The following is an 18,589-nucleotide window of genomic DNA, read 5'->3' as shown; positions in this document are numbered from 1 at the left end:
GGGGCAGCCCAACTCTCCGGCCAAATCCACACCTGGTGGAGGAGAGGGGAGGTGGGGGCTTCTCAGTCCCAGGCCAACTCCTCCATGGCCCTGGACCAATTCCTGGCCCAGAATGCCAGGTTAGGAGGATGACAGGGAAACAGGGTTTCCAGAAATCCCAACCCAGCAAGGGGAACAGGCCTAAGAGACCCATAATCACGGTGCCACTGGACCCTGGAGTGGGGACATGGCTCCCTGACCTGGAGACGAAAGGCTTCATAAAGGAAGTGACATCTGAAGCAGGTTTTTGAGGCGAGAGTAGACATTTTTCAAGAGAAGAGGGCACTGGAGTGCGGACAGACTCTTCTGGCCTCCTTTCCCCTCTGACTGCAGGCTCCTCCCCTCCTCCCTCTCCCTGCCCACCAGCCTAGGTCAGGTAAGTGCCCCCCCCCCCCCGCCACACCCTGGGAGGGCCTGGGTCTGATCAGCCTTCAGCTGTACAGGCCGCCGTGCAAAGAACACAAAGGCGACAATAGACAAGACAGCGAACGGACGAGGGGCACGGACACTGTTTATTGAGTGACAGGTGCAGGAGAGGTAGGTGGCTCCAGTGCAGAAGTGGAGACGGCAGGTCATGCCAAGGTGCTGTGGGCATCTGGCAGCCAGGCCACGCCCCCCCATCCTAGGGGACAGCACAAGCTCACTATGACAGGAGTAGCAAGGAGCCGGCCAGGGGCAGAGGCGGCCACAGCCTCTCATGATCCTGGGCAAGAAGCGGCAGATGAACTTGGCACAGGGACCTGGGACGGGAGGACTAGGGTCTGGGGGTTCTAGCGGGGACAGTGGGAGGGCATCACGTCTGTGGGGTGGAGTAGAGACTGTGGTGGTGGCCACCTGGTCCCAGCACCTGGGAGAAGAGCAGAGGAGTGGTCCGTGTCTGGCTGCCTCCGCACCAGCCCGGCTCCCGCCCGATGGCGCCGTACCAGCTGCCGGAGCCCAGGCTGCCCGACATGCTGCAGGCAGAGAAACAAGGATCAGTCCCAAGGCAGGCACCGGGGCCACAATCCCAAGATTTGGCGGAGGGAGAGAGGCTTAAGCACACAGCCCAGGGCCTCCGCCTTTGCAGTACCTAGGGCCTGAACCCTCTCGACTACGGCAAACTGCAACTTGGGGTGGGAAGCAGAAGAGACCTCACCCAGTACAGACAGGAAGCAGGGGCGGGGCAGGGGTGGGGCGAGGGGAGAAAGTGGCAGGACCAGGCTCTAGGTCCCCATGGCTCAATGGAGGGAGCTGGGAGGACCTGAAGCAGGGCCAGGGCTCCTACCTGGTGCTCTCGCTATGGCCATGCTCCCAGGAGCAGCCCTCGTCCTCACAGTGCCCGGCCCGGTCAAAGAAGTAGGAACGGGAGCCAAAGACCTGCCCGTTGAGGATGCGGCTGGTGCTCTGGGGGAGGAAACCAGCATCGTGCTTTCTCCTGCCCCACCACTGGCTTCCCACGGCCCCGCCAGACCCTGGGCCAGGGATTCCCCGGCAACCACCCCTCTCTGCTGGCCCTCACCAGGTCCTGCGGGGGCCGGTGCACCCGGAAGAAGCCCACCAACAGGGTGGTGGGCAGCAGCTCCCACACAAAGAGGATGAGGCCAAACACCAGGTAGCCTTTGTTCCCCAGGTCATTCACCAGGTCCGCCTGTGGGAAGACAGGAGTTTGTATCAATCCACAACGGTGCGGGGGGGGGGGGGGGGCGTGACCCAGACAGAGTGGAGGCCAACTGGGGGCCAAGAGCCATGGCCACTAGGGAGGCAGCTGCTGTGCTGAATGCCCACCTGGTCAGAGACGTTGTACCAGTCATAATCGAAGGCATCCAGCCGACTCCGGGGGGCCAAGGCCAAGGCCGCCAGGTTGTAGCAGGCCCGGCTAGCGTAGAGCAGGACCATGGCGCCACCCATCGCAGCTGCCTGGCACACACTGGTCCCCTGGCACAGATGAAAAAAGAGGACCCTCAGGGAGGGGAAGCTCCAGCTCCCTCTCTACCCAGACGATCACTGCCCAAAGTCCCCAAGGGACACCCGGGGATCAGGGCTTGTGGCCCTACCTTGGCCTCCAGGTAGATGCTGGTGGAGGGTGCCCGCCGGGCGACAAGGCAGAGGCAGGCAGCAAGAGAGAGTGCGCAGATAACAAAGAGGGAGTCGCTCACCAGGACTCGCACCAGCAGGAGGGCCCAGGGCTGTGCCCTGCGCCGGCGGGACAGCACAGCGCACAGCACGTTCACCAGCAGAAAGAGCAGCGAGGCCCCCACGAAGGCCCCTCGGACAGCCAGCCTGCAGCCCACAGCACAGTCAGCCCCAGGAAACCATCGCTCGCACTCACTGACACCCCCCCCAACTCCCTCAGGGTCAATCAGAATCAATCCAGACCAACCAATCTGAACCTTGGCTCTCCAGTTTCATAGATGGGGAAACCGAGGCCCACAGAGGTCAGACAGTGACTGACAGCTATGGTAGAGCAGAAAGAGCACAAGACTGAGAGTCAGAGACGTGGGGTCAGGGGCGCTTGGGTGGTTCAGTCAGTTGAGGCTGAGTGTTTGCCTTTGGCTGCGTTGTGATCCCAGGCTCCCTGCTCAGCGGGGAGTCTGTTTCTCCCTCTCTCTGCCCTTCTCCCCACTTGTGCACTCTCTCTCTCGATAATAAGTAAATAAAATCTTTAGAAAAAAAAAAAAAAAAGGGAAAGGGAAGAAAAGAAAAGAAAAAAACCTGTGTTTAAGCCCTGGTTCTGGCTTCCACCAGATCTATGACCTTGAACATGTGGCTTTACCTGACCAGGCCTCAGTTTCTTCATCTCTCAGATGGGGATAATAACAGCCTCCCAGGGAAGTTGTAATAGTGTTTGTGAAAGCCCTTAATAAACTGGAAGACGTTATACAAACGACAAGCTTATCACCGCCCAAGGTCAGCCGCAAGTGCGGTCTGGGGCTTCTGAGGGCCGGAGCCTCCAGCTCTTCTCTCATCGGGGATGACGCTGGGACCCTATCCCTTCACACTAGCATGGCTGTTTCCATCAATGCTGCCCTTCACAGGTGCAGTGCCTTTGCTGAGCTGTCTGTACCACGTGCCTAACTTTTCATGGCTCTATCACAAACATCTGCTAAGTTGTCCCCGCCTTGGTACTACACAGGGTCAGGGGGCAAAAAAGAAACAAGACACCAGGCTGCTCCCTGCCCCTGGCCTGGGGGATTCGCCCATACATCCCGTGTACTTACAAGCCTCGGCTCATCTCCGGCCGGCGCTTCGCCTTGGCCTTGAACACAACCTGGGAGCAGAGATGCCCATCATTCCTTTGGGCCCTTGGGCCTGCCACCCCACAGCCCACCCCCACCCGTTACCATGGTTACCTGGGCAAAGTAGAGATTCATAAGTGTCAGGGTGAAGAACTGCAGGCAGACAGGGCAGCAGTAGAGAAGCCAAAAGGGCAGGGGTCCCAGACGGTTGGCTCGGGGGGTATCTCGGAAGTAGAAGGAGAAGAGGGTGGTGCGCAAGGCAGCCCAGAGCAGACAGAGTGCCAGGAACACTGTCTGATAGCTCAGACGCTTGTGCCCATAGAGAAGTACCAGCCAGAGCTGGGCATATACCGAGAAGAAGAGCAGGGCATACAAAGTGGTGTAGGCCGCAGTCAGCCCCAGGGTCACGGCGGGAGGCAGCGCAGGAACCAGCCCAGCAGCAGGCACCAGGCCAGACAGGTTACTCTCCATGTCAGGACAGGAGGCCTGAATCCCAGAGAAAGAGATGGAGGGGCTGGCAGGGGGCCAGGGAAATAAATATGGAGGGGTGGGGGTTGCAGGGAGCAGCGACAGAGATGGGGAGCTCAGGAGAAAAGAAACTGGAGCTGGCCAGGCCCTTCCCCCTCAACAGAGAGACCCTGCCCTTGCAGCGCAGCCCCAGCCCCCTTACTCTGGGGCGTGGAAGGACAGACCCTCTGGAAGGCAGAGGCGGGAAGTGGGCAGGATATCCTCCCTGGGCCAGTCCCAGAGCCAGGATGAGGGGGTGCAGAGCCTGAAGGACAGGGGTCCCTGGCCTTGGTCGTTGGAGTCGTCCTGGCTGGAGGGGGAGAGCCGGCAGATATCCTTCGGCTGAAGGCAGCGGCCGCTGCGGGGGACGCTCAACGCCCAGCTCTCCCCCCCACCCCACCAAACCGGGGGTCTCTCTCCCCTCCAATAATCCGGATTGGGGGTGGCCTCTGCCTTCCGTCCTCGGAATTCCGGACGACGCTGCCCCGCCCCCCCCCCCCCCCCCCCAGCATCCACTCTCCAGCCTCGAGGGCCGGGAGGAGGCCGATGCCGGGTGCTCAGGACGCCGCTGGGGGAGCCGGCTCTGGTCGCTGGGACCCGGGGCTCCGGCTCCCCAGCTCCCCGGCTCCCGCTGCTCCGCCCCCTCCTGCGCCTGCGCCTGCGCGGGCGCCGTTCGCTACGCTAAATGCGGAGGGTCTGGCCCCCGCCAGCTCCGCAGGCCCGCGCCGCGCCCGGCGCGGAGCCGTTCGAGAATTGGCGCGAGGTGCGCCGGCGGCGGGCGCCAGGGGTTACTAGAAGCAGCGGGAGGCCGAGAGGCTGGGGCGGAACCGCATCCGGCGGGCGCCCGGGTGGGCCGTGCCCGGAGCCACCTGCCCTCGTCTGTTTGTGGGGCCGCCAGTTCCCAGGTTTCTCCTCCCTATCCCCAAATCCAGATTGCGCCGCCCGGCCTGGGGGGCGGCAATAACTCCCCCTCACCCGCTCTCCGAAGGAAACTTCCGCCCACAGCCAAGATGGCCCCCGGGCCCCGCCCCCTGGGTTTAACCCGCAGGGCCCCGCAGTCCCGGGGAGGCACGCCCGCCCCACTCCCCGGCGGGCCGCCGTTCCCGCTCACCTGGCCGGCTGCCTGCTCCCGCGAGTCCTACGGCCGCCCTCAACGGGGCCCCCTCTCCTGCGCCGGGGCAGTCATCCTGCCGGAGAGGAGGCTCCCTCGCTTATCTCGAGCTCTCCTGAGCTGGCGCGGAGTAGTGCCCCCGAGGCGGGCGGTGCGAGGTTTCCACCGTGGGGAAGAGGGAGCGGGACTTCCCGACCCGGCTACCCAGTCCACACGGAGCAGTGACAACAGCAACGACAATGTCATCCAGATGAAGCAGGGACAACAGCAACAACACCTGCATCGACGGCTGAGCTTCAACTGAAGCCTTTGCAAAGTGCTTTCACCCACAGTAATCACTCGGTTTACAAAGTTGTCTGGCTTCTAAGGGAGGTGTCATTATCTTCATTCTACAGGAGTGGAGACTAAGGCCCAGAGGGGCTGAAGGGCTTGTCAGCAGAAGCTGGTCTCCAGGTTCCAAATGGGGACCCAGAGAATCCCTCATCTGCTCCCACACATGGCTCGGGCACAAGGAAGTCGGGAACTGAGCGGCGGGAGGCGAGACAGGGACCTAGTGGAACGACGGTGGGCAGGGAGCCTGTCCGCCGGCGGGGGCGGAGGCTGGGCCGGGGCGGCCACGCCCCCTGGCCAGCCCTAGTGACATTTCAAGAGCTGATTGGGCCGGGTCGGTGACAGTTCCCGTTGCCCGGGCAACTAGGGCCGGGCTCCCTCGGTACTAGAGGGAGGCGGCAGGCCCGGGTCAGGGGCCTCCTCGAGATCGGGCTTGGGGTAAGACTCGTGTGCCGCCACCGAGGGCAGGTTGGGCCTGGGTGTGAGTAGGGGACTGGGACTGCTTCACAGCACCAGGGCTCCAAAAGAGGAGAGTTCGGTCCTGTTTGGACAGGCTGAACGACCTGCCGGGCTAGGCTCAGTGGACAGATCTGGGCCTGGGAAGCAGGGTGAAAGTGGGGTTCTAAGGTGGGAGAGGGAACTACAGTCATCTGCCCCTCCCTTCACCAGCCACCATTTGCCCCAGCTTGTGCCCTAACTACCTGCCATCTTGCCCCCACAGCCCAGAGCATGTTCCAGATCCCAGAGTTTGAGCCCAGTGAGCAGGAAGACTCCAGCCCTGCAGATAGGGGCCTGGGCCCCAGCCCCACAGGGGATCAATCCCCAGGCCTTGGCAAGCACCTGCAGACAGCCCCAGGCCTCCTAGGGGAAGCTGGTCACCAGCAGGGGCAGCCGGCCAGCAGCAGCCACCATGGAGGTAGGTACCCACCCCCCAACCACCTGCCTGTCCACCTTGCCCAGTAGCTCCCCACATCCCAGCTGCATCCCCACTAACTGGCTGGCTTCGAGTAAGTGCCTAACCTGTCAGCACCTCAGTTTCCTCTTCTGTAAAACAGAGCAATTAATCACCACCGTTGTAGGGCTGTTGGGATGATACCAGAAATATATAGGAAGCACTTAATTATAGTGCCAGTGCATAGTAAATGCTCAAAGAATGTAGCTGTTAGCCTAGGACCAGCACAGAAATCACCTGGAGACAGAGGCGCCTGGGTGGCTCAGTCCTGCCTTGGGCTCAGGTCACGATCCCAGGGTCCTGAGATGGAGCCCTGCATCAGGCTCCCTGCTCAGCGGGAAGCCTGCTTTTCCCTCTCCCACTCCCCCTGCTTGTGTTTCCACTCTCCCTGTGTCTCTGTCAAATAAGTAAATAAAATCTAAAATACGACAACACTACCGTTACATAACAAGAAAGATAGATGGAGGAGAAGGGGTCTGGACACACTCAGCGAGGGGACCCAGTGCTGAGCCGAAAGAAAGGATGGACACTGGAGGAATGGCAGCCATTTCTCCCCAGTGCCCACCTCCCCAGTGCCCACCCCCGGTCTTGGCACCTAGAACAACCATAGAGATCTTCTGTAAACAAAACACCTATCCTTAACGTCATGAAGCCAGAAAGACCGCCACCCCCAGGTTCAAGAACAAGAAGGCTTACGAAGTCCTCCTCCCCAGCCCAAGCGCACACACACTTTGTCAGACTGAACCCCAAAGACTTTCTTTAACTCCTTTAGCGTCCAGATCTTTGCACTTGGCTGCTCTCGGCTTTCCACCAGGCCTCGTGGTTCCTCTTCACCTTCAGTATCAAGGGGTTCGTTTGTGCCACGGGCTGCCCCAGCCGCCAGGGGGTACATTAGTGAACAAAAGAGATAAAAGTCCTTGCTCTTTGTGGTGCCTCCAGGTTCTAGTTGAGTGGGAAGAGACAGGCCATCAACAAACAAACAAATGCTACCCTGCGGTCCTGGCGGTGCCAGAAGCGTTCGTTACTTTCTCTCTGGATCCGGAGTACCAGAAGGCTGGGGGAGTGACTCTGCCGGAGGTGGTCAGGGTCAGCCCAGCGTGGTAGGAAGCAAGGTTAGAAGGGGGTGAGAGGTGAGCCCTGCCCCTGTCCCCGGAAAAACAGATCCTGACTGGAAAAATATCCCAGCCTAGGGAAGGGCCGATGCAAACGCCCTGAAGGCAGGACACAGTCTAGGTCACTGAGTGGGGGGGAGAGGTCAAGACGCCTCAGGGAAGATGAATGGTGGGTGGAGCATGTGGGCGGGGCCTGGAAGACCTGTGCCAGGACATTGGCTTTCACTTTGAGTGAAAACATGGGGGAGGACAGGGAGCAGAGGCAGGGCTGTCTGATAGGGAATCAAGAACATCACCAGGGCCTCTGTGTTGGGACTAGTATGCAGTGGGCAAAGGCAGCCCCGTGGGGAGGCTGCTGGGAGAGTCCCAGTGAGAGAGGATGATGACTTGTGCCTGTTGGAGGCAGAGGAAGTGGTACCCATTTATTTTGTAGGTAGAACTGGCAGGATTTGCCAACAGACTGGGTGTGGGGGTGTGCAGGAGAGAGAGGAATCAGGGAGGGCCTCGAGGCATCTGGGCTGGGCACCTGGAGGACCCTGCCCTTGACTCTGATGGAACTACAGCCAAATCAGGAGCCTGGTGTGGGCCAAGTGAGGGTAGGGGGGGGCCTCCTGGGCAGCCGGTTGGAGGTTTCCAGTAGGGATAGGCCCAAGAGGGATTTATACACCTGGGAGTTGTCAGTCCCAGAGGTAGTGTTCTCTGAGGCCTAGGCAGCCAGTGTAGACAGCGGGGGGGCCTGGTCTGAGCCTGGGGCCTTGGCCTTCAGAGGGAGGCAGCAGGGAAGAAATTAGCAGCAGGATGGGAGGGAAACCAGGAGCTGGCAGGGCCCACGCAGCAAGGGATTGCTTCTGGCTGGAGATCTGGGAGAGGGCCGTTGGAGTCGCCAACACACGCCGTTGCAGTTTGGGTGAGGAGATGGGGGGAAGGCTGACGTCAGTTCAGAAGGGAAGGATAACGGGAAGAGAGGTGGAGACAGAAAGGGGAGCCCCCTTTGGGCAGCGGTGCTCCAGGAAAGGGGTGCAGCGAAGACCCAAGGAGGGGGTGGTGTTTTTGTTGCTGTTGTTGTTTTTTTGTTTCAGGGGAAAGAAAATAGCTTGTCTAGAAGCAGAGGGGGGTAATCCAGGAGGCAAGGAACTACCGTATGAGGTAGGAGAGAAGGGACACTAACTAGAGAGATGTCCTCGAGTAGGACACTGGGGTCTGGCACCGGGGGAGGGCTGGCTCAGCTAAATGTGAGACAGTGGACAGGAGTGCGAGGTTGTGAGTAGATAGGAAGTAGAAGAAGTTTCTCTTTCTCTCTCTCTCTGTTTTTTTAAGATTTTATTTATTTGACAGATGTGAGAGAAGGAATACAAGCAGGGGGAGTGGGAGAGGGAGAAGCAGGCCTCCCACTCAGCTGGGGGCCTGATGCAGGACTCTGTCCCAGGACCCTGGGATCAGGACTTGAGCCTCAAAGGCACACGGTTAACAACTGAGTCACTCAGGGGCCCCAGCAGAAGTTTCTCTTGTGGGTGCTGCCAGTTTCTCCAGGAAAGGGTGGGAAGAGAGCGGATCAGTCTTGAAGTGGTCATCCATCCCCAAGCGCAGAGTATGTGAGGTCGGCTGGGCAATGTCAAGGGCACCACGTCGCCAGTTTCTTTTTTTTTTTTTTAATTATAAACTTTTTTTTCCCCCTAAAGATTTTGCTTGTTTATTCAAGAGTGAGTGAGTGAGAGAGAGAACATGAGTGGCCAGGAAGGGCAGAGGGACAGGGAGAAGCAAGACTCCCTGCTGAACAAGGAGCCTGAGTGGTACGAGATCCCAGGACCTTGCTTGGGATCATGACCTGAGCAGAAGGCAGATGCTTTTTTTTTTTTTTTTTTTAAGGTTTTATTTATTTATTTATTTATTTATTTATTTATTTTCTTATTTATTTGTCAGAGACAAAGAGAGACACAGCAAGAGAGGGAACACAAGCAGGGTGGGTGGGAGATGGAGAAGCAGGCTTCCCGCTGAACGGGGAGCCAGATGTGCGGCTGGATCCCAGGACCCTGGGATTATGACCTGAGGTGCTTAACTGACTGAGCCACCCAGGCACCCATGCCATGAATTTCAGTGGAGGCAGCATGGCTGTGCTTTTCTTCAGCCTGGGGGTCCAAGGGGCCAGCTGGGAGTTAGAGTTTAGCCAGAGCTGTGCCTGACTCAGCCCAGCTGGGGAGGGGTGCTGGAGGGTGTCTGCACAGAGAGGCAGTGGTCTTGGTGTGGGGTGTAGCCTGGCTCCGGGAGTTCTGGCATCACTAGAGTGGGCTTCTAGGGGAGGGAGCCAGCCAGGTAGAAGCTGCGAGGCTTAGGATGGAGTTCCTGAAGCTTCTCTCCGGGGGAAGGAGGGAGAGGCTGGAAAGCAGAAGGGCCACTTGGGTCCTGGGAGTGAACGAGGTCAGGACTGTAGGAAGCTCCTGCACCAGTGAGTGTGTGGCCTGAGGGCGGGGGCGCCTCCCCCAGCTCCAGACCCTTCCATGAGGAGGACAGCAAGGGAGAAAGTAGCCATTGATGGGAGTTCTTAAACTTTTGACTTAGTTTTATTTTTTTAATTTAAATTCAATTCATTAACATAGAGTGTATTATAAGTTTCAGAGTTGGAGGTTAGTGACTCATCAGTTGCATATAACAGGGCTCATTCCCTCGCCCAGGTACCCACTCCCCCCACCCACCTCTGGAGTTAGTTTTCCTTTTTCCTTAAAGATTTTACTTACTTATTTGACAGAGATCACAAGTAGGCAGAGAGGCAGGCAGAGGAGGGCCGGGAGCAGACTCCCTGCTGAGCAGAGATGCTGGGCTCATCCCAAGACCCTGAGATCATGACCTGAGCAGAAGGCAGAGGCTTTAACCCACTGAGCCACCCAGGCGCCCCTGGACTTAGTTTTCAGTGCCTAAAAAGCAGATGATTTTCCCAGAAAAGATCAGCAAGGTTGGGGAGGGGGGAATTGCTCTTTGGGAGCCACAGAGCCCCTGCCCCCTCCAGGCCCGCTGAGTCCCCGTCACTCTGCGCATTCCCTGACCCCTGGGCCCTGTGGGAATGGATGTGTGCACCTCCCCAGGGCAGAGACTGTGACACCTTTTGTGCTGTGACAGCCCCAGCGCATAGCCCAGGGCCCTGGACAGGTAGGTGCACTGGGAACAGCGGGGAGTGTGTGTGGGTGGTGGGGAGGGAGGGAGATCGATCGCCCAGCCGGGCCAGACCACAGGGTTCAAACACCGCCTCACCCTCCCTAAGGGGGCTGAACTTGAGCAGGCGAGTTAACTGTCTGCCTCAGTTTTCTTACCTGTAAAGTGAGAATAGAAACTCATCTTCCCTTCTTATAGGGGGGATCTGATCAGTTAATATGGGAAACGCGCTGGGGCACCTGGGCGGTTCAGTCAGTTAAGTGTCTGCTTTCTGCTCAGGTCATGACCCTGGAGCCCCAGGATCTAGCCTCCGCATCCGGGCTCCCTGGTCAGGAGAGAGTCTGTTTCTCCCTCTACTCATCACCCTGCTCGTGTTCTCTCTCACTCTCTCTGTCTCTCTCTCAAATAAATAAAATCTTCAAAAGAAAAAGAAAAAGCTTCGCAAAAAAAAAAAAAAAAAAAGGAAAAGTGCTTAGAAACAGTACCTGCGGGCGCCTGGGTGGCTCAGTGGGTTAAGCCTCTGCCTTTGGCTCGGGTCCTGATCCCGGGGTCCTAGGTTCCAGCCCCAGATCGGCTCTCTGCTTAGCTGGGAGGCTCCTTCCCCCTCTCTGCTTGTAATCTCTCTCCTTCCTCTGTCAAATAAATAAATAAAAATCTTTATTTAAAAAAAAAAAGAAAGAAAGAAAAAAGAGACAGTGCCTGGCACAGAGGAACCTTTGCTGTTCTAACGAGACTGCAACAGTTGTTGCCGTTGTTGTTGTTAATTTTTATTTATTTGTTAGAGAGCATTCAGGCAGGGAGAGCCACAGGCAGGGAGAGAAGCAGGCTCTGCACTGAGCAAGGAGCCTGATATGGGACTTGACCCCAGGATGCTGGGATCATGACCTGAGCCGAAGGCAGTCACTCGACTGACTGAGCCGCCCAGGCGCCCCTGTTGCTCTTGTTGTTAATGTGAATTGTTGGCCCAAACCCTGAGCAGAGCTGAGGACTGCCATAGACATGGACAACCCATGCCTCCTGATAATGGACACAGAAAGGTTAAGTTAGAACCAGAATGTAAAGACCTTGAAAGCCACACTAAGGAGTTTGGACTTTATTTCCTTGGCAATGGGGAGCCGTTGAAGGTTTCAGGCAGAGGACAGACACAGTTGGATTTAGGGCAGGGGTTGGCAAAACACAGCCACAGGCTAAATCCCTATTTTTTTTTTTAAGATTTTATTTGTTTATTTATCAGAGAGAGAGAGAGCACAAGCAGAGGAAGAGGCAGGGTGGCAGGCAGAGGAAGAGAGAGAAGCAGGCTCTCTGCTGAGCAAGGAGCCCGATGCGGAACTCAATCCCAGGACCCTGGGATCATGACCTGAGTCGAAGGCAGCGGTTTAACTGACTGAGCCACCCAGGCGTCCCTAAATCCCTGGTTTTTTTTGTCAGCCTGTGAGCTAAGAATGGTTTTGACATTATAAACATTTTAGTGGAATACAACAACACAATTATATATTGTTCATGGCTTCTTTCAAGCAATGACCACAGAACTGAGTAGTTGTCACAGAGACCGTGTGGCGTGCAGTGGCCTAAAACATTTCCTCTCTGGCCCTTTACCGAAAACATTTGCCAGCTCCTGCTATAGCGTGTTTTTCTGATTCAGCAGCTCCTAGCAAGATGGGGTGTGTTCTTTGCAGGCCAGTAAGGGATTTCTGTACCCCAGATGGCTTTAGGGTAGACAAGGAGCCTGGGCTTCCTGCAGGTGCTGGAACCTGATGGGCCCCACGCACATGCTCAGCTTGGGCCACCAGCCTGGCTGCCTGCTGGGGGTGGGAGGCAAGCAGTGGGTGAGCCCCTGCAGGCAGGAGAGCAGGATTCAAACCCCTGAGTTGCCCGGTGACCAAACTTCACTGCCTCCAGCTGCCTGGAACACCAGCATTTTGATCAAGTGTGTAAGGATGCTCTCGGAGCGTCAACTTAGGTGTGTTCAGCCCCCACCCACTTACCCAGAGGCCCCACGGTAAAGAATTTAAAATTTTGCTGGAGCTTGGGGCCCCTCCCACCGGAGGTCCCTCCCTCTCCCCACACCCCAGCCTTAGGCGACCTGAGAGGGTGGTGTGTGTGGGCAAGCCTGAGCACCCACCCTAGCTCTCGCCCAGGCAGGAGCTGCTCCCTCTCCTTCCCACCTCACTTCCCCAGAGTGGGGAGAGGCCCCTTCTGTCCAGCCCCGGGATGTGGGAATGTGCCAGGCGAGAGCTGATTGGAGAGTGAGATGGTTCAGAGTGAGCATGTCCACTGCCCCAGGGAGTTCACAGAAAATTCCTCAGGTTTTTTTTCCAGTACAAAGGACACTTTTAAAAGCTCAGTTTACACGTATGGTTGTCATTCTGATGGTGGCTGGCTTGGCATCGCGAAATCCACCGCTTTGGCGGAAACAGCTTGCCCCAGAGGATAGGTTCCTGGTCGGGCTGACACTCACGGAGGACCCAGAGATGCCTTCCCTGAGTGGCACCCCCAAGGTGGCCTGTGAGGCGGATGTTGGGAACTTGGGGCATGACCATTAAGGACACAGGCCCTGGAGCCAGACTGGTTAGGTTTGGATCCCAGCTCTGCCACCTACAAGCTGGGTGACATCAGGGAAGTGACTTAACCTCTCTGGGTCTTAGTCTTCTCCGTAAAATGGGGACAGTGAGGAACCTTCCTCACAGGGTGTGGTGGGGACGTAATGAATTGATTCAGGTGAAGAACTGTGAGCCTGACTGACATGGCCAGTGCTCTTCTGATTTCCGGGCGGGGGCATGGCATCCAGACCAAGTGGCCACCCACAAGTCACTTGCTTTCTGACTTTCTCGGACCTGGCGTCTGTCAAGCGTGGTGGTTGTGCGCTTTCTTAAAAGCTAGTGAAGGAGAATAGCTGACGTTCCTTGAGCCCTTAAGTGGCCAGGAGGGTGTGCCCGCCGCAGGACCTCTGGCAACTTCCTAACCTCTAGGTGCCTCCACTTCTTCCTCTGTAGCATGGGTAGGGGGGTGGGGGTTGGGACTTTGCTGCCTCACTGGGAAGCTGGGAGGTTTCAGGATGTAAACGGGCTCAGAACCTGGTTCTCTCCTTGTCTCCTCTGTTATTGGGGTGGTCCTGGGAGACGGGGACTGCCCCCATTTATTTATTTTATTTTTTTATTCTTTAAGATTTATTTATTGGAGAAAGAGCATGAGTGGGGGGAGGGGCAGAGGAAGAGGGAGCCTGGGATCATGACCTGAGCCAAAGGCAGACATTTAGCCCCCTAACCGTGTGAGCCACCCAGGTGCCCCTCTTTTTTTTTTTTTTTTTTTTTTTTTAAGATTTTATTTTATTAGAGCGTGAGCTGGGAAAGAGGCAGATGGAGAGGAAGAGGCAGACTCCACACTGAGCAGGGAGCCCCATGCAGGGCTAGAGCTGAAGGCAGAAGCCCAACTGACTGAGCCACCCCTGCCCCCATTTCATAGAGGAAGACACTGAGGCCCCAGTAGGAAGGGCCCAAGGTGGAGCATCTGGATGGCCCCGCAGTGGGGCTCCTACTCAGCATGCCCCACCCCCTGCCCAAGAGCATGCACTCTCTTCCTCTTTCTCTCTCAAATAAATAAATAGAATCTTAAAATAAAGGAGGGGGGCTAAAATCACAAAGCAGGAAATTAAACTGGTTGAGGTGGGGCCCTGCCTCTGCCCCGCCCCCACACCCCACAGAACTGGATAAGGGCTCAGTGGGTGGGCGTGTCCTTGTCAAGGGTGTTTCTGTTCCCGACTCTTCCAGCCTGTATCCCTAGTCCTGATTTCTGATTTAGCTTCCTGTTCCCCACTTCCACCTCACTCCTCAGAGGCCTCGCGGTGTTCCTGCCCGACCTCGGGCCTGGACTTCCGAAAAGCTCAGAACAGCCAGGAGCTCGGACCACCCTCTTAGCCTAGGCCTTTCTGGATCCAGTACCCTCTTCCCTTCTTAGCTTTCTTAGTCCCGTCTCTGGAACTGGGCCCCTTGGAGGCCCTATGGCCCCTGAAAGTGACCCACAGGGCTTTGCATAAGGTCCTCTGGGAGAGGCTGAGACACCGTTTTGCCATGGCTTCTGAGCCTAAATCTTACTTCCTCAATGCCTTTCCTAACAGATGGGCCTTGCTGGGGGCCCTGAGAACCTTCCCCTGCACCACTTCCCTGCTGGCTTTCACGGTACTAGGTAGCTCTGGGTTTTTGCTCCTGGGACTGGTTCTAGGTCTTTGTTGGTCTAGATTTGGGGGTGGGTGTTGATGGGAGCGGAGGAACGGCACACAGTACACAGGTCAGACAGACTAAGAACACAGGAGAGGTGACCATGAAAGACAACCTGTCGTGTACTTCCAGTTCCCAGAGCACTTTCACGTTGTTTTATGTGACCTTTCCACTGCCACTGATAGTCGGGAACAGGTCCACCCCTACACGGGTAAGCACACTGGCTCAGAGCTCAAGGGTGGTCTGATAAGGGAAGAGGTGTAGCTCATTTATTGATCACTGGGCTCCGGAAGTCTAGAGACTTCCAACCTGAGAACATCATACTGTGTGACTGTGGACAAATCTCCACTCTCTAAGCCTCGGTCTTCTCGTCTGTCAAATGGAGGCCGTGTTAGGACTCCCTTCTTAGGCTGGTTGGGAGCATGAGGGAATTCCCAGGGCTGGCACATAGTAAGTGCTCCATAATCATTACCTATAAAAAGGTCAACAGACCCTTCCAGACTCTTCAAAGCAGGTGTTTTGGGAGGTACAGACATGCTGCTGACAGGTCCTTGCTCTCCAGGGCCCAAGGTCTCCCTAGGCCACAACAGTGAAACAAATGGGTCCCAGCAGGTCACTTGCAGAGCTGGAGTTCAGCCCTGCCTAAGGCAGGAGATCTCATCCAAGTGATTGATTTCCTCCAAGGACTGCCCTGAGGCCCCGTGGCCTTGCGCTGATAGCTATGCGACTTATGCCCGTATTTTATGACTTACGCCCTTATTTTATGGCACGGACAGCAGCAGAGGTCATTTAATACACTAAGGGCCTGGCCCATTATTGGGGCTCAATTAAGATTTATGGGATTAATGAGAAGTTAATGCGAATCTTCACAAAAGCCCCACGAGCTTCCCTCGCTTTACGTATGAAGGAACTGAACTGGGTCTCGGAGGTACTTTGAGGCACCTGCCAAGCTACTGGGCACCCAGGGACATCAGCGGGCGAGGGCTTTGGCAAAGCTGGAGGCGCAGAGGAGTGGGGACTCATGCCGCCTCCGTCCCCTGTGCAGGCGCTGGGGCTGTGGAGACGCGAAGTCGCCACAGCTCGTACCCCGCGGGGACCGAGGAAGATGAGGGGATGGAGGAAGAAGAGCTTAGCCCTTTCCGGGGGCGCTCGCGGTCAGCGCCCCCCAACCTCTGTGCGGCACTGCGTTATGGCCGCGAGCTCCGGAGGATGAGCGACGAGTTCCAGGGCTCCTTCAAGGTGAGCGCCGGCCCCAAAGCATGTCGGGATCTGTAGTTCGGGGCACCCCACCCCACCCCGCCCCGGGCCACTCTTCCTGCGTCCTAGTGCCTGCCGGTATCTGTAGTCCGGACCGAGCGTCAAAAAGCCAAAGCGCCCGAGTTTCCGGGATGCTCGGGGCGCGAGGCATGCTGGTATTTGTGCTCGCTATCGGCCCCTTTCGGATATCCGGGTTCTTTGGTCTCAGGTTCAGAATTACTTAGTGATTGAATTGCCGTTCGGGCTTCGAGGCTAGGTCTCGGGCTCTGATACTCGCAAGGTCCTAAGCGTTCTCCCCCAGCGCCCCTGGCAGGGTGCGTCTGGGATCTAACCAGTCCCATTTCTGAGGGCCCAAGCGACCCTTGGAGCTTCCGTAAGTGGTGAGGAGGCCACTCGTACAGGGCAAGCGAGGAGCTATGGTTTAGGGCCCCGGGCATCTCAGCGGTGGGATTCCAGAGGTGGAGGGCTCCGACTTGGGCTGCCACGACAGGCTAACTCATTTAACCCTCTCTTCCCACCCGAAGGGGCTTCCTCGCCCGAAGAGCGCAGGCACAGCCACGCAGATGCGACAGAGCCCCAGTTGGACGCGCGTCATCCAGTCCTGGTGGGATCGGAACTTGGGGAGAGGAGGCTCCGCCCCCTCCCAATGACCCGTCCCACAGCCCGAAACCCCCCCTTTCCCGGCGCCGCCGGCGGCCATCTTGGGTGTGGGCGGAAGTCTTTTCCGCAGGCTTTATGCAAGAAAGAGGATCAGTCCTTTCCTTTTCGAAGGAGGTGATCTGACCCAAAGCCCGATTTCCTTCCGGTGTGTACGAAGAGCACGGAGGGGTTTGTCCTCGTCGGAAGTTTTGAAGTTTTATCCGCTCTTAGCCGCCGGAAGTGGCCCTGTGACCCCGCCCCCGGCGATGGGATACCCTCATCGTCTGCAAGTTGCAATTCCAAGAAGTCCTGCCTTCTCACCAGAACCCTTTCCTCCGCGGTGTCGCTGAGGGCCATCGCTTGCAGCGACATGTGCTTAATAAAGCCCGCGTTTGTGCCGCCGAGTCTTCTCTTTCCGTCGCTTGGGGCTTCGCAGGCAGGGGCAGTGCTAGCACTGGCAGTTTCAAAAGAAGTCTTCGCGAGGCTCTTTTTGAGCGACTTACCCTGGAACCGAGACCGGGAACGGGTCCAGGCGGCAACCAGAGAGCCAGGGCTTCTTGGCCTCCGGAAAGCAGAGCGCAGCGGGGCCTTGGGACCTGCAGGTCCTTATCTCTAATATGGTAATTGGGAACTGCAGGCCGGCCGGCCGCCGGAATTCCGCGCTCTGCAAACCGTGCCGCCGGCCCCCAGGGAGGGTCATTTGTTCCTATTTGGGTCAGCCCTTTCAAACAGCTACTGTGTGGCCGGCCTGGGGCCAGCTCTGTTCAGGGAACTGGCAGGGACGCTCAGAGCGGGGGAGGGGGGCAACGGAAGGTTGGGCCCAGGGTTGTGACTGGACTGGTCACAGGAGAACTGGAGCTTCACCCGGGCTTGGGAGCGGAGCTCGGAGCTCAATTCCAGGAAGATTTACTGGCGCCCCCTATAGACCAGCTAGCGCTTGGTACAGGGTGTACAGAGCTGAATTACGCCACAGCTCCTCAAGCTTCCTGGCCGGGGGAGTACCAGGCTCTCAGAGTGGAGTTACCGCCAGCTGAGTGCTGTAATAGGGACTCAGAACCGGGGTGAGGGCGGCTCCCTCCCGCAAGGCAAAGTCCGGGAGGGCTTCAGGGAGGAGGTGAGTTAGCCCTGGGAATTGAAGAGCGATATGGAAGAGGGAACTGTCATTCCCTGTAAAGAGTGGACCCATGGGAGGGGGGAGCAGCAGAGGCCAGGATTCTGAGGGGGCTGGAATGTCATCCCGGGAAGTTTGGGAGTTGAGCTTGGACTTTGAGGACCCAGGGACTGACATGGAGTGTTTCTACAGGTGGCGGCCAGCCAAATTAGGAAAAGCCTTGGTGGCTGAGTGGCCTGGCCACAGAATAGAGTAGGCCAGTTTGGAGACAGGACCAGGCCTGACCACAGAAGCAAGGAGGGTTTGGGCCATGGTATTAACCCTAAGGGAACAGGGCAAAGGGGAGAGGCCCCCAGCCCTGAGTGGGGCTGGCCCTTTCTCTATCACCTCCCCACCCTGTCTGTTTGCCTGAGGCTGCAGCAAAAACAAAGAAAGAAAACACTCAATTGGCAGGAGATAAGCCCAGATAAGAGGCTGCCTTCCTCTGGAGGAGGGAGGCCGTGAGGCCGGGAAGCGAAGCGCCAGGAAGCCGGGAGAGGCCTTGAAGAAGTGCCAGCCTGAGCTCCTGAGCCTGCAGCAGAACCTAGCCGCACCCTCACAGCAGGGTCTGTACCACTCCACGCTGGCTGTCCCAAGGCCAAGACAGTCTGCCACAGAGGGTCCAGGCCCGCCTTGCCTCTGGGTCAGGACATCCTGACTTAGCTGTGGCCTGGCACCTGTGACTTCTGCTCTGGGCCTCAGTTAACCTCATCTGTAAAACAGGCGTAACATCTACCTCACAGGGATGAGGGGGATGCTGGGTCTCCCAGTCCCTGTGAGCATCTGTGATGGCCAGCTCCCCTCCTCCCAAGGGTCACCACCAGGGCCCCCCATATGTATCACTGTGAGCCTGGGCAAGTTCTGAGCAGACCAGGTCCATCCCCAATTAGAGTCAACTGCCTGCGAGGGGCCCAGAGCA

At 57.5% G+C, this 18,589-nt stretch overlaps 3 protein-coding genes across 7 annotated transcripts in view; 1 reads left to right on the top strand and 2 right to left on the bottom strand.

Annotated features, from left to right (window-relative positions):
* Positions 1–398: 398 nt before the first annotated feature.
* GPR137 (G protein-coupled receptor 137) lies at positions 399–5,471 on the bottom strand. Of its 4 annotated transcripts, none has more exons than XM_032357198.1 (8): positions 4,873–5,471; positions 3,369–3,740; positions 3,237–3,286; positions 2,073–2,298; positions 1,804–1,953; positions 1,538–1,666; positions 1,304–1,422; positions 531–992 (listed from the first exon to the last, which is right to left on the bottom strand). In XM_032357198.1, the coding sequence occupies exons 2-8, from the start codon at positions 3,723–3,725 to the stop codon at positions 833–835; spliced, it is 1,191 nt and encodes a 396-aa protein (XP_032213089.1). In that variant the 5' UTR covers positions 3,726–3,740; positions 4,873–5,471; the 3' UTR covers positions 531–832. The 4 variants fall into 4 exon arrangements, with proteins under 4 accessions (XP_032213091.1, XP_032213089.1, XP_032213088.1 ...); XM_032357197.1 differs by lacking the exon at positions 4,873–5,471 and adding an exon at positions 3,925–4,256; XM_032357199.1 differs by lacking the exon at positions 4,873–5,471 and adding an exon at positions 3,947–4,256.
* Positions 4,537–16,924, top strand: BAD (BCL2 associated agonist of cell death). 2 transcript variants are annotated; one of them, XM_032357201.1, is made up of 4 exons: positions 4,537–4,666; positions 5,924–6,118; positions 15,670–15,863; positions 16,406–16,924. In XM_032357201.1, the coding sequence occupies exons 2-4, from the start codon at positions 5,932–5,934 to the stop codon at positions 16,529–16,531; spliced, it is 507 nt and encodes a 168-aa protein (XP_032213092.1). In that variant the 5' UTR covers positions 4,537–4,666; positions 5,924–5,931; the 3' UTR covers positions 16,532–16,924. The 2 variants fall into 2 exon arrangements, with proteins under 2 accessions (XP_032213092.1, XP_032213093.1); XM_032357202.1 differs by lacking the exon at positions 4,537–4,666 and adding an exon at positions 5,533–5,640.
* PLCB3 (phospholipase C beta 3) overlaps positions 14,314–18,589 on the bottom strand; it is a 20,353-nt gene continuing 16,077 nt past the window's right edge. The window contains exon 26 of the mRNA XM_032357184.1: positions 14,314–14,325. The gene's annotated coding sequence lies outside the window, so the exon portion shown is untranslated. The remainder of the gene's footprint in view (positions 14,326–18,589) is intronic.

This window comes from Mustela erminea, chromosome 9 (assembly GCF_009829155.1).
Source record: "Mustela erminea isolate mMusErm1 chromosome 9, mMusErm1.Pri, whole genome shotgun sequence".
NCBI classification, from domain to species: domain Eukaryota; kingdom Metazoa; phylum Chordata; class Mammalia; order Carnivora; family Mustelidae; genus Mustela; species Mustela erminea.
Note: the sequence above shows the minus strand (reverse complement) of the source record. Positions and strands in the feature narration are given on the sequence as shown.

Bases quoted from the DNA above. Each gene is read 5' to 3' on its own strand.
- GPR137 (XM_032357200.1), bottom strand. From the start codon at position 3,725: ATGGAGAGTAACCTGTCTGGCCTGGTGCCTGCTGCTGGGCTGGTTCCT. The intron at 1,954-2,072 runs GTAGGGCCACAA...CATCTGTGCCAG, and splicing joins GCATCTACCTGGAGGCCAAG to GGGACCAGTGTGTGCCAGGC. The intron at 1,423-1,537 runs GTGAGGGCCAGC...TTCCTCCCCCAG, and splicing joins ACCGGCCCCCGCAGGACCTG to AGCACCAGCCGCATCCTCAA.
- BAD (XM_032357201.1), top strand. From the start codon at position 5,932: ATGTTCCAGATCCCAGAGTTTGAGCCCAGTGAGCAGGAAGACTCCAGC. The intron at 6,119-15,669 runs GTAGGTACCCAC...TCCCCTGTGCAG, and splicing joins CAGCAGCAGCCACCATGGAG to GCGCTGGGGCTGTGGAGACG. The intron at 15,864-16,405 runs GTGAGCGCCGGC...TCCCACCCGAAG, and splicing joins AGTTCCAGGGCTCCTTCAAG to GGGCTTCCTCGCCCGAAGAG.